The 13447-nt window shown below is 38.2% G+C and overlaps 3 protein-coding genes across 3 annotated transcripts; 1 reads left to right on the forward strand and 2 right to left on the reverse strand.

The window, feature by feature from the left end:
* Nucleotides 1–2983: 2983 nt before the first annotated feature.
* Nucleotides 2984–4903, reverse strand: LOC117385576 (E3 ubiquitin/ISG15 ligase TRIM25-like). Its single transcript, XM_033982868.2, has one exon. It carries the CDS (start codon nt 4867–4869, stop codon nt 3079–3081), a length of 1791 nt encoding a protein of 596 aa, XP_033838759.1. The 5' UTR covers nt 4870–4903; the 3' UTR covers nt 2984–3078.
* Nucleotides 4904–7980: 3077 nt separating this feature from the next.
* On the forward strand, nt 7981–9780 carry LOC117385577 (E3 ubiquitin/ISG15 ligase TRIM25-like). The gene has a single exon (XM_033982869.1). The coding sequence runs from the start codon at nt 7981–7983 to the stop codon at nt 9778–9780; it is 1800 nt and encodes a 599-aa protein (XP_033838760.1).
* A 2176-nt stretch (nt 9781–11956) lies between these two features.
* LOC117385578 (tripartite motif-containing protein 16-like) lies at nt 11957–13447 on the reverse strand. Its single transcript, XM_033982870.1, has one exon. The coding sequence runs from the start codon at nt 13445–13447 to the stop codon at nt 11957–11959; it is 1491 nt and encodes a 496-aa protein (XP_033838761.1).

The raw sequence follows: 13447 nt of genomic DNA on the forward strand, positions 1-13447 counted from the left end.
GCATGGTTTGGTTTCTGTCTATATTCTAGATGACACTTATTCAATTACTAAAATAGTTGACCATTTTTCAATAACTGATGTGTTGCTGTTTATCCATTAACTTGATTCAGCCCTAAAGTTGGGTGTGTCAATTCTGTTTATACAAGTTCAAATTCTACATTGCACATTTAAACCCCCTCGGCTTCTACCACAGTCTCCGATGCCATAGACTATCCTTTTGGTATTTTGTATTTAGTGGGTGATTTGACCTGTTACTGTCTTTTGTCATTACAAACAATAATGGAATAGAAATTGTGACCAGGCTATTCCATTTGAAAATCACAAAACTGAAAATTTGTGTGAAAATAATGTGCAAACCGTTGCAGATGGAGACTTTCACTATCTCACAGTGGAAATAAAAGTGTTTGACTGAGTTATATCACATGCACTGGGTGAATGGCTATTTAAACCAATGGCTGGCTGGTCACAATATATTATCTGTCTAATAGTCTCCCAGTCACTCTGAGAGAATGTCCAATGTACAGTACTTTTAAACCTCAAATGAAAAACTGGTCAAACCAAACATTTCCTCATCTATAGTGGCAATGTGATTTTAACTTTTCTCTAGAGACATATTTGCATGTATGGGCAAAATATGAAGGGGGTCGGTATCAAATGTAATTGTCTGAAATGAGTGGCCAAACTGACTGAAATATGGAAATGAGCCTTTAGCTATAGCCTGTGTGTGTTTACATTCACACTGTATCATGTGTGTTTCATAAGCATGCATTGTCCCAGTCTAACAAATAAATGAATATTGAAATTTGAGGAGTTGTCATTATGGCCAGATCCAACTCACACAACATACATCTATGACAACAAAGAATGATCACGTCTGTATGTTTTAGTATAAATAAAGTCAACAGAACAATGAGAGAGGAAATGTAAGTTTTCTGTCACTTTTATTGGTGTTTAAAAACTTGACACAATATTACATCTTACTCTAACATTGGTTTGACTATTTACATTGATGTCTAAATAATTAGCATTGATTGAAAACTATACAAAAGTGTTTATTTGAACTTATCATTTAACACCTTAGTTTTGTTTATTCATAAAGGTAGACATGATCTAGATAAATGTAGATTTAATGTAGAATCATCTCTTGACGATCCTGATGATTAAGGGATTACACAGATTATAAAGGACCAGATTACACATTGATAGACTATACCAGTATAGTTTTATATTTAACAATTTCGTTTCAGGTTCACAGTAATTACTCTACTAGATGTTGCCCAGCTGCAAAATATATGGTATGATTTAATAAAAAACAGAACACATTTTCACTGTAGACCTGAACATTCAGCACTGTCATTTTCATATCTGCATTTAAAAAGGTAATAGAATTTGATTTATTTACTGTCAATATTTATAATCCTAGTTTCTTGATATTTGCCTGTAGTAAATCCTTCAATTCTAGCTCTGAACAACAGGGCATCATACAGTGGCAATACAACATGTCGTGGAAATAAGACTCCTTTTGCAGGCTCTGGTGAATGTTGAAGCATAGATAAGCGTTTATTTCTTGCAAGAAATAGGTCCGACAGCATCTCCCCCTTATGTCAGACCCCGAATGCTGGAAAGCACCCAGTTTATATAGGTTGAGATGACCAGAGGACATACATTTCAAAGTAAGCATGTGACACTTCCATTGAGGGGTGGTCAGACCGACTCCTGGAGACATTCAGGAGCCGGTTCTCCTCAGGAGGTAACATTTGGAGTAGAGACAATACAAGGTGTGAAGTAGCATGTGGAGTAGAAACAATACTAGATGTGGAACACTTCAGGGGAGAGAGTGTGGTACTTCTGCTGAGGTGTGATCAGACTGGCTCCTGGACATATTCATGAGCTGGGTCCCCTCAGGGGGTCAATAGGGAGGGATTGAAGGCCGACTGTATGGTCTGGTTGCATCTACTTTCACTTGCATTACAACACATCTTAACAAGTCTAGCCACCAAGAGGGAACAAAAGGGTTGACATGAAAGGTTTTTCTAACACTGTCTTTGACGACCAAACCAAATTAGTTTTAGTTACGAGACCATGTGATTTCTAAAAGGTAAAATAATGACACAATATTTAAATTTCCATTACACAACACAAGACAAGGCAATATTTGTGGTATTTTGGTAATGAAGACTTAGTTTTAAATCAAGATTGTGGCATGAGTTCAGTGCTGAAATGTGTGAAATAACCCTGCTAGTATAATGTGATTTATAAAAAGACATTTAAGGCTTTTGGAGAGCATTTGGTTAAGTCACACAAACATAATGCATGAAGGCAAATAAACATGTAGATTTAAGTGTTTTCAGTGTTTATTTTTAAGATGCTAAGAAGAATGCTTGGGGCACATTATATCTAATTATTAAATATCCATATCCTTTAAAAAACATGTATCTGAATTATGCAACAGTTTAAAATCAAAATAATTGTATTACAGAGACATCCCATGTATCCCATTAAACTACAGAAAAGACATTGTTCAAGCAACCTTTCTTTCTGTACTGGATTATGGAGATATGGAGACTTTGGTGCCAGAAATGCACTTTAATGATGTGATAACAAATATTTATAATCACACCTGCTCCTATTTTATTGTTTTAAATGGACCAATGTACTTACTTATTTAGTTTGTTTTTTGTTTGTATTTTTTCAGTATTTTAACAGTGCTTAGCAACGCAGTTAATCAAACCTGTTGCTAATGAGGAGATAAGGTCAGATCCAACTCACAATGACATCTATGACAACAAAGAATAATCACATCTTTATGTTTTAGTCTAAATGAAGTCAACAGAACAATGAGGGAGGAAATTGAAGTTTTCTGTGACTTTTATTGATTTTTACAAACTTTACACAATATTACATCTTACTCTTGGTTTAACTAGTTACATTGATGTCTAAATAGTTAGCTTTGTATTGAAAACTATATAAAAGTGTTTGGGTTATTTGAACTTATCATTTAAGACGTTAATTGTGATTTTCCACAAAGGTAGAAATGACGTAGATGAGTGTAGATTTCATGGAGAATCATCTCTTTTATCACATAATTTCAGCAGTGCTAAAGATGCTATCAAGACGTACCCCGACAACCAGAGGCTGTGTGAAGGTAGTCTTGACTGTGTAGATGGCATCTGTTAGACCGCTTTGATAAAAAGACAAAATTCCAGCTCTGTAATCCACAAAGACATACACATAAGATCTCAGTGGTATCTCAATCTCAACTCCTTTTCCATTGTGCCAAAACACACAGCGTCTCTGGTGATGGAAACACTCTAGTGCCCAAGACTTGTTGTTCATTCCAAAGGAACAATCGTTGGAGGATCCATCTCTTCTTATGTCTTTGTAAGCAACTGCAACTGTAATGACATTATCATGAACCGTATACAGGTGACAGGAAGCGCAACCACTCAAAGTCTCTTTGCTCACAACTTGAGGGAGATCTGTGAATCGTGCTGGGTGATGTTGGTGGTTCTGTTTGTAGGGCATGCGTTTAACACTAAGGTTTTCTTTTGACAGCAGCAGTTTATCGTTAGCGCTCCGTGGATCCCATGTTATTTTACGTGCATATTTAGTTATTAAACTGTAATTTGGCACAAATGTGAAGTCATAGTAAGGTTGCGACATGGAACCTGTCATCTTCATTTTTGGACCGGGGAGAACTGGTCTGTCCACTGATGTGTTCTGTTGTAATGGTACATTCACCTGAGCTCCAACAGGACCATTATCGCTTTTAGGATTATTCACTTTAAGGTTGTGAGCCACAGTGGGTGGTTTTAACTGACAGGGTTCTTGTAGTTTGTTTCTCAGCTCTGATAGAGCAGATGTTACCATGTCCTGAAAAGGTGGAGGGGTCCTGCAGGTGTAGGGTGACTCTGAAGTTTCACAGACTTTTGAAATCGAAGCAAACTTGTGTAAAAACTGGAGGTGGTCTTCAATGTGTGAGAGTGAGGCCAGTTCAGACTGTGTCTTTTTCAGCTCAGTGATTTCCTGTTGCAGTTTGTCCTGAAGCTCTTTGACTCTGTGCTCCTTAGCTTCCTGTTGGGATCTGATCTGCATCTTCATGTCATTTATTCTTTTTTCAAGTAGACTTATCAACTCTTTAAGGCCTCGGTCACTGTAATCCACAGCTGCATTTGCAGAACGTAGAACATTCTTTACCTCATGTTGAAGACTGGACACATTTTTCTCCTTGTTGTCAATTCTCTGGAGTATTTTCTCTCTGAAGGCCTCCAGCTCTCTCTGCTTCTCAGTCCTCTCTGCTGCAGCTGTCACTATGTCGTGGCCTTTGTGTCCATCCACAGAGCAGAGGTAACAGATACACAGCTGGTCAGTGCGACAGAACATCTTCATTACCTCATCGTGTATAGAGCAGATGTTGTCTTGGAGATTCTCAGTGGGCTCCACCAGTCTGTGCTTCTTTAACGCAGCGACGTCATAATGAGGCTGAAGATGTTCTTTACAGTAAGACACCAGACACTGAAGACAGGATTTTACAGCTTTCACTTTCCTCACAGAGCACAAATCACAGGACACATCTCCATGTGCAGCAGAGCAGTGTGCCACTGGAGCAGCTGGAGGTCCACTTTTCTTAAGTCCCTCCATTAAAAGAGCCAGCATGGTGTTTTTCACCAGGACGGGTCTCTGAGTGAAGTTCTGTCTGCACTGAGGGCAGCTGTAGCTCTGCTTACCCACCTCTCCATTCCAGTGAGTGTTAACACAGCTCATGCAGTAGCTGTGTCCACAGGGAATAGTGACTGGATCCTTCAGTAAATCCAGGCAGATGCAACAGCTGAAGAGCTCTTGGTCTATTCCGAGTCCATTTGTGTCCATTTTGTTGGATAGACTGTAGAGGATGTGAGTTCACCTCTCGTCTTCCCTGGTATTGTGTTGTCGGTGCTGCCGCGTCCTCTTTTTCTATTCGGTTCAGCCGTCACAGCCAATCACAGACGAGAAACACCAGGAAGTATTTGTGAAGAGGCCCCGCCCCCATGCCCGAGGGGAGGGCTGTTTACGTTTGAATCTCTTCTCTGTAGTTGCATTTAAAGGGAAAGTGTCACTATTACAAGATAGACACTCATGTTTTTTTTTTTTTGTTTGTTTTTTTTTTGTTTTTTTTTTTTGTTTTTTTTTTTACCAAGATTTGACTTTTTATCTACATTCTTGTATTTATCTGAGAAGAAAGCACAAGTTTCTGATGGGTTTCTGAAGAGTCTTTTCCTCTTTCACAACATAGAGCAAGTATAAGACTGGGCAACAGGATTAACAAAACCATTTTGGATTCTAATGCTTTTATGTTTTTAAAGGCCATCATGTTAATATATACCATTTCATATATCAATTCCACTGAGTGATCCTGAATTCTTGTTTAAGTATTTAATTCCCATTAATTCCCAATTAAAAGGAACCCTGAGACTGATTTTTTGTACATTTTATTATGGTTACAAAACAATTTTGTGCCAGCAAACCATGCTGTCTTTGTTATACCAGCCTCTTGTATTAACCGAATGATATACAAAGATGGACTTTTCCCATGTCAGTTAATAAAATGTATGCAATAATAATCCCAAGCATGGCCTGCTAAACAATGAAACAGCTTCTCTCATGTATCTGTAATGAAATTAGGATGAAAATAAATTAGAAGTTGTGGAAAACTGACCATAAACTGACGGGCACAAAGAACATGTTCAGAGGGTTGTGATTTTTAGCAAGTGAATCCACATAACCAGTGTCCAGGCAGACTAATTTATTGAACCCAGTATGAGAAAAACAAAGTCAGACTAACTTTGAAAAGGTGCAGCAACAAAATTGTTTGAGTTACAAACATGGCTTACATGAAGTGAAAGAGATTTTTTTGCTTAGCATTTGAATTCCTCATTTCATCTACGTAATTACTGTGATTGTGACGTTACCTTAAGGCTGCAAAAATCTGTACAGGTCTCTGTTCTATTTTTCATCATTCACTGCAGATACTTCATGTTAGTTTAGCAGCTTGTTTTGACTGTGGCTATGAGTGCAGTATAGATCTGTAAAATGACTTGCTTGGCACAAAATTTGCATTGTTGGGTTCATGAAGCTATAAGCTGTATTCCTATATATGGAATTGAAAAAAGAAAGAAAGAAAAAAAAACAATATAGTTTCTGAGCAATATAACACATTCCTAAAATTCCATGGTTGATTTTAAACAATTTTCAGGAAAAAGTGGAGCCAAGACTTTGGAATTACTTATTTAAAGGACCATATCATTGTGCACCATTTTCTGATCATGTTGTTTCTTCATCAAAAACATACATACGTTTTGTTTCATTAACAGATGTTTAACCCACAAACCCTACAGATATATTCTCCTCTCAAACAGAAAACACACACCAGCAGCATTTTTTATTTATTGAGATTCCAACCTTGGGCAGTATTTTACCTCTACTATAGTCAAAATGTTTGGCTTTGGTGAAACTAGAATCAAATGATGGCCATCACATGACCATTTCTCTGGTTTCACAGAATCTTGTAAACGTCCCAAGTGGTCGTTAACACGTGAGAACAGGCCCATCAACACGCTAATGCTACAGTGGTGTCAGTGGCATCATTACAATAACAATTCCCCTCAAAGGAGCAACAAGTGTTTGTGTGTGCCTGCTAGAGACTGGAGGTAGACTAACCAGAAATTGCACTTGAATAAGAGTGATGTTACTTCAAAGTAATATTACTCAAGTAGAAGTACAAAGAAATTACTCACTTTAAGAGTAAAATAAAGTATTGAGGAAAAGTCATACTCAAAAATGAGTAACTGTTGGGATATCTGATTTATATTTGGAATTTAATGTCATTTGAAGGACAAAACATAAAATAAACAATAAACAATCAGGTATTTTCAAAGAATAGCCAGAAAAAAAAATCATATCTGAAGGACCAATGAAAGAAACATAAATGTTCCGATCATTTCATATTATCAACATAAATCTTTTGTCAGTTGTAGACTTACTCACAGTGTGAAGAGTAACTTTTACTCGAGGAAGAGTACTGTTACTTCAGTATAAGAAATTACTCAAGTATACTCCAAATTGTGTTAATATACTGTAAGAAAAGTACATTTTCTTTAAAAAGTAAATGTAATGGAGTAGTGTCCATCTCTGCTGGAGATTTACAAAACTGCAGTTGTCCTAAAATGTGTGCTCATACTTTCATTTAGGAAAGACTTATCCTTTATTTCTTATTCTCACTCAAACAAGATCTCCTGAGATATCTGAGTGAAATTAATGAAATGGATTAGTTTACTTTAAAAACAAAATAAAAAAAAGATTCAGCCTAGTGATTCCCAACCTATTTGTCTTCAGCAGATTAGATTTGTCTCACACTTTTGAGTGCCCCTAAATCTTTTTACTAGTAGTGACAATTATTTCTATTATATGTTTCTGCTGTGTCATTATTTATGTCAGAATCATCCCAGGAAAACATTGATCACAATGAAAATGTTTTATTCAGTTTATTAAAATCCACCTTAATTTTAAAATCAGCTGTCATTCCAAAAAAGCAGTGAAATACTGAAATGCAACAGTAATAATATGAAAAGACATGGCTGGCTAGATAATACATATTATACAGTGTATTGAATAGATATACATTTATGTCCATATATGTCCAGGGCAGGCCTACTAACATTATATCTGAATATTTATATTTACCTTTTATTTTCCATTAAAAATCAAGTTATATTTTGTGGTGCATTTTCTGTTCTGCTCTATCATTGAACATGATGCTATCATGTAAGCTGAAAAATACAATGTGACTGTAAAAGACCCCACCCCATCCACTCATGTGAGCTGAGCTTTACTTAAATGTTTTCTTCTCCTTCTCTCTGATTGGCTATTGCTCTGAGGGTGGGTGCAGCGAGTGGATAAATGCAAACCAGTATCAACACAAAACCCATCACAGTCACAGAAAGAATGGCAGAGAGAGAACTACAACTGGACCATGAGACATTCAGCTGTTGCATCTGCCTGGATTTACTGAAGGATCCAGTCACTATTCCCTGTGGACACAGCTACTGCATGAGCTGTGTTAACACTCACTGGAATGGAGAGGTGGGTAAGCAGAGCTACAGCTGCCCTCAGTGCAGACAGAACTTCACCTGGAGACCCGTGCTAATGAAAAACACTTTGTTGGCTGCACTGGTTGAAGAGCTCAGTAGATGTGCACTCCCAGCTGCTCCAGTGGCACACTGCTCTGCTGCACATGGAGATGTGTCCTGTGATTTGTGCTCTGTGAGGAAAGTGAAAGCTGTAAAATCCTGCCTTCAGTGTCTGGTGTCTTACTGTAAAGAACATCTTCAGCCTCATTATGACGTCGCTGCGTTAAAGAAGCACAAACTGGTGGAGCCCACTGAGAATCTCCAAGACAACATCTGCTCTCTACACGATGAGGTCATGAAGATGTTCTGTCGCACTGACCAACAGTGTATCTGTTACCTCTGCTCTGTGGATGGACACAAAGGCCACGACACAGTGCTGGCTGTAACTAAAAGACATGAAATGCAACGAGAACTGGAAGATAGTATACAGAAGATCCGTCAAAGAATTCAGGAAAAACAGGAACAAGTGGATTTACTGCAAAGTCAAACCGATGATGCCATCCGATGTGGTAACAAAGCCGTGGGGGAGACAGACAGGGTTTTTACACAGATTGCTCGTCTTATGGAAAGAACCAGGACAGAAGTTAAGAAACACATTAGAGCTCAACAAGAAGCTGAGGAGCGCAGAGTCAATGAGCTTCAGGACAAACTGCAACAGGAGATCACTGAGCTGAAGAGGAGGTACAACAATCTTGAGAGGCTTTCACACACTGAGGACCATAGTGGCTTTATTCTCACTTTTCCATCTTTGTCCAAACTCAGTGAAGAGTCTGACTTTTCTGCCAGTGAGACTAGATCGTTTTTGTTCTTAGACGTAGTTACAAGTGCAGTAGCTGAACTTAGGGATAAACTTTTGGACCCTTCTGCTCTGGATCAAGCCGCTGATGAAGAGGACACAGGTCTCCCAGAAGACGATGCTCACACATCAGTGGATTCAGATGAGTGGCTCACTCTCCCAGAGATGAATTTCCATGGACAAACAATGCATGGTTTCCAACAAGAGCTGGACACGCTGGCTCCAGAAAGAATGTTCCAACTTCAAAATGAGGTGACTTCAAGAGCTGAATTGTTGTCATACGCTCACAGTGTAACACTGGACCCAAACACAGCACACGCTCTGCTGTCGCTCAGTGCTGAAGATGTTATTGTGAGACACATGAGCTCTGAGCAGGAGCATCCTGAGCATCCAGACAGGTTCACTGACTTTGCTCAGGTTCTAACCAAAGAGGCTCTGGCTGGCCGCTGTTACCTGGAAGTGAAAGGGAGGTGTGAGGATTACTTTTCTGTTGTTGTGGCCAGCAAGGACATTAGGAGAGAAGGGCCATTTGATGAATGTAGTTTTGGCAACAACACCATGTCTTGGGCTTTAGATTGCTACAGTGATGGCTACGTGTTTTGGCACAACAAAGTTAGCACTACTTTTACAGTCACACCTTCAAAAAAAATTGGAATATTTGTGGATTACATCGCTGGAATTGTGTCATTTTACAGTGTGACTCAGGAAGTGGCTCTCATCCACACCGTTCAGACCACGTTCACTCAGCCTCTACTGGCTGGTATTTGGCTCAAGGATGTAGCAGACTGTGCTGAGATCTGCAACATTTCCCATCATTAGAAAAAATGACAATTGATATTGTTTTCTGATTTCATTTTATACATCTACTATTTTTTTCTTTTTTCCCAAATAAAGTTTTTTGAGATGAAATGTTTTTGTCTTGTTTGTTGGTCTCTTTAACTTAATTTATCACACCAGGAGTTTAATTCCTAAACATTTTCCAATAGCCTACCATAAAAAAAAAGAAAATAAGAATAACAGATGAGAAAAAGACTGAAATTATAAAGAGTATAGTATAGTTTTATACTATATCAATTTTGTTTCAGGTTCACAATAATTACTCTACTAGATACTGCCCAGTTCTTCAATTCTCACATATTTGTCAAGCTTTATTTGAGCGCCATCTACTGTAGACCTGAACATTCAGCACTGTCATTTTCATATCTGCATTTAACAAAGTGGTAGAATTTGATTTATTTACTGTAAATATTTATAATCCTAGTTTCTTGATATTTGCCTGTAGTAAATCCTTCAATTCTAGCTCTGAACAACAGGGCATCATACAGTAGCAATACAACACAAGACAAGGCAATATTTGTGGTATTTTGGTAATGAAGACTTAGTTTTAAATCAAGATTGTGGCAAGAGTTCAGTGCTGAAATGTGTGAAATAGCCCTGCTAATATAATGTGATTTATAAAAAAGACATTTAAGGCTTTTGGAGAGCATTTGGTTAAGTCACACAAACATAATGCATGAAGGCAAATAAACATGTAGATTTAAGTGTTTTCAGTGTTTATTTTTAAGCTGCTAAGAAGAATGCTCGGGGCACATTATATCTAATTATTAAATATCCATATCCTTTAAAAAACATGTATCTGAATTATGCAACAGTTTAAAATCAAAATAATTGTATTACAGAGACATCCCATGTATGCCATTAAACTACAGAAAAGACATTGTTCAAGCAACCTTTCTTTCTGTACTGGATTATGGAGATATGGAGACTTTGGTGCCAGAAATGCACTTTAATGATGTGATAACAAATATTTATAATCACACCTGCTCCTATTTTAATGTTTTAAATGGACCAATGTACTTACTTATTTGTTTTTTTGCAGTATTTTAATAGGGTGCCCATGAAAAAGACAGTCTCCATGCTGTCATTGGGCTCTCCCTGTTTAAATAAAGATACAATTAATTAAAATCAGGGTTTGTAGCCTTTGTACTTGGCCATTATGTCTAATATTTTTGTTATTACGGATATATCAGCAGTACAATTGTTAACAGTAAATGCACTACTGGATTTTAACATGTTCACCACGTCTCAGGCTTAGCAGGGAGCGGACACTTACTCTAATCTGTTACTAACACCAGTGGGTTAATATGAACATTTTAAAACCAAAATGACAAGCTCACTGCAGCAGAGAGGGGTGACAATTTCTCAATGTAAAGTGAATTGGAGCCAGAGTCGATGGGATGCCGCGGCTAGTAAGTTAGCTCTGTCCATTTATATATACAGTCTGTGGTTAGTACAGATAAGTCATCTTTATGAAACTAAATATGAAATACAAATTCGAAACACCTAACGTCAGTGACATTTAGGCCTGTCACGATAACATATTATGAAGTTGGATATATCACTGAAGTAAATATAGATGATAAATGATGATATTGAAACAAACTGATGCCACTGACACAAAAACCCAAGAGTAGATTTAAACCATAAAAACTACTCTGAATCTACATTATTGTTAAAAAATGAGCACATGAGCTGCAATAAATAAACAGAATGAAACACTTTAGTCGCATTTGTAATGAGTCATAAAAGCTATAAATTAAATATTTAACTGCTTAAATCTTATGATGCAGCCAAAAAATAACCAAAAATATCCCAGTAGCGCAAAGAAAATGTACACATGATAAATACTGACCCCCAAAAAATATTGTTCCAGCTTCAAATATTGAACGATAAGTCGATGTAGTGATTATCATGACAGGCCTAGTGACATTTGTAATTCACCTGTGTTTGATACTTATAGAGCATTCAAAAGTGATACACTGTCAATACTGTAAATATAATATTGTTTTGACTTGTTTCTGCCTAGTTAAGTCAATGAAATAAAAGCAAAATTCAAAAAGCTGAAAGTTGTTTTGTTGCGTTCCTGTCCTTGTGGTTCAACACCGAAATTACACATAAAAACATGAAGTAAATGTATAACTCCATTTACTGCATTTCAAGGATTTTCTTTGTGCAGCTCACAGAACTCTGCATAGGCCCCTTGATAACCTCCAAACCACAGTCCTGCATATAACGGCCGTGTGAAGACTGTTTGAACTCTATGAAGCAAAGTCACTGTGTCCGAAACACTGTAAAACGCAAGCACACCCTCTCTGTGATCCAAGTACACTCCTATCCTCGAAGTCCAGGGCCCCGAAATGGGAGTTTTGACAGCCTTGTGTATGAACTTGTAACTACTACTGGTATTACACTCCAGGGCCCAAGACTTTTCATTAAATCCAAAAGCCACATCTGTCATGGGACCTGCCCTGGCGATGTCCTTGTATGCCACGGCCACTGTCACACGCTTCTTCCTCCATTCCACCTCGAAATAACAACGTCCGCCATCACTCAGACTGGCTTTGCTCAGAATTTGGCGCCATCGCAAAAATCTCTCTGGATGGTTTGGATATGTCGTTTCTTCTCGCAGCAACGTAGCCCTTCTGTCGTCCTCGGATAAAGCCAGTTGGGCATTCATTGTGTTTGGATCCAGTGTAATGTGGCAAGCATATTGTAGAAGTTCACCTCTGCTTGATGGCTCTGTGTTCAAGGGGGACACCGGCATTTCTTTTGCTACGTTTTCATACAAAATCTGCTTTATTTTATCTTTTGTTTTTGAGATATTCACTGCCACATTTTCAAAGCATGACCGTGGTTGAGTTTTAATCCTTGGTAACTCGTGTGTGGCATTGATGCCAGCCACAGATGGGAAGTCCTCCAAAAACTGGCTGTCGTTTTGGTAAACAAACAGCTTCCCAACTTCAGCTTCTTTCCACTTTAACTCTGTAATTTCTTGCTCAAGCTTATCCTGAAGTTTTTGCACGCGTACTACTTCTTTTTCCAAGTTGGATCTGATTTCTTGCCTCACTTCAGAGTGTCTTTTCTGGATGAGACTTTGCAACTCATCGAAAATGTGATCACAGTCTTTGGTGGCTTTGTCTGCTGAATTGAACGTTTTGTCCAGTTCAATCTGAAGCACTTGGAGATCTCTTTCTTTATTTGACATCTGCTGGTGGATTTTTTGTTGTTTTGTTTCTAGCTCTTTCTGTCTTTCTGTCCTAGCTACAGCAGCCGGCACCATAGTGTGATTTCTATGCTCAAACTTTGCGCATATGACGCAAATGCAGCACTGGTCGATTTGACAAAACATCTCCATTGCTTCGTTATGTTTTGCGCAGATCACTTCTTGGTCTCCTGCTGCTATCTCCAGATCTTCTACCAAATCTGCTAACATTGTATTAACAGCCAGGGTAGGCCTTGGTCTAAACGTCTGGCAGCATTGCGGACAGCTGTAAACTCTGCGCTGGTCCTCTTCGTCCCAAAACTTTTTAATGCAGCTCATGCAGTAGTTGTGCTTACACGGCGTTGTCACGGGGTTGTTGAGTAACTCCAGGCAGATAGAACAATAAAAACGCTCTCTGTTTTTCTGAAGTCCGCTGTGAGCCAT

The sequence above is a fragment of the Periophthalmus magnuspinnatus genome, chromosome 17, assembly GCF_009829125.3.
Source record: "Periophthalmus magnuspinnatus isolate fPerMag1 chromosome 17, fPerMag1.2.pri, whole genome shotgun sequence".
In the NCBI taxonomy this organism is placed as follows: Eukaryota; Metazoa; Chordata; class Actinopteri; order Gobiiformes; family Gobiidae; genus Periophthalmus; species Periophthalmus magnuspinnatus.

Excerpts from the sequence above, each read along its gene's own strand:
- LOC117385578 (XM_033982870.1), bottom strand. The coding sequence starts at position 13,447 with ATGGCTCACAGCGGACTTCAGAAAAACAGAGAGCGTTTTTATTGTTCT.
- LOC117385576 (XM_033982868.2), bottom strand. The coding sequence starts at position 4,869 with ATGGACACAAATGGACTCGGAATAGACCAAGAGCTCTTCAGCTGTTGC.
- LOC117385577 (XM_033982869.1), top strand. The coding sequence starts at position 7,981 with ATGGCAGAGAGAGAACTACAACTGGACCATGAGACATTCAGCTGTTGC.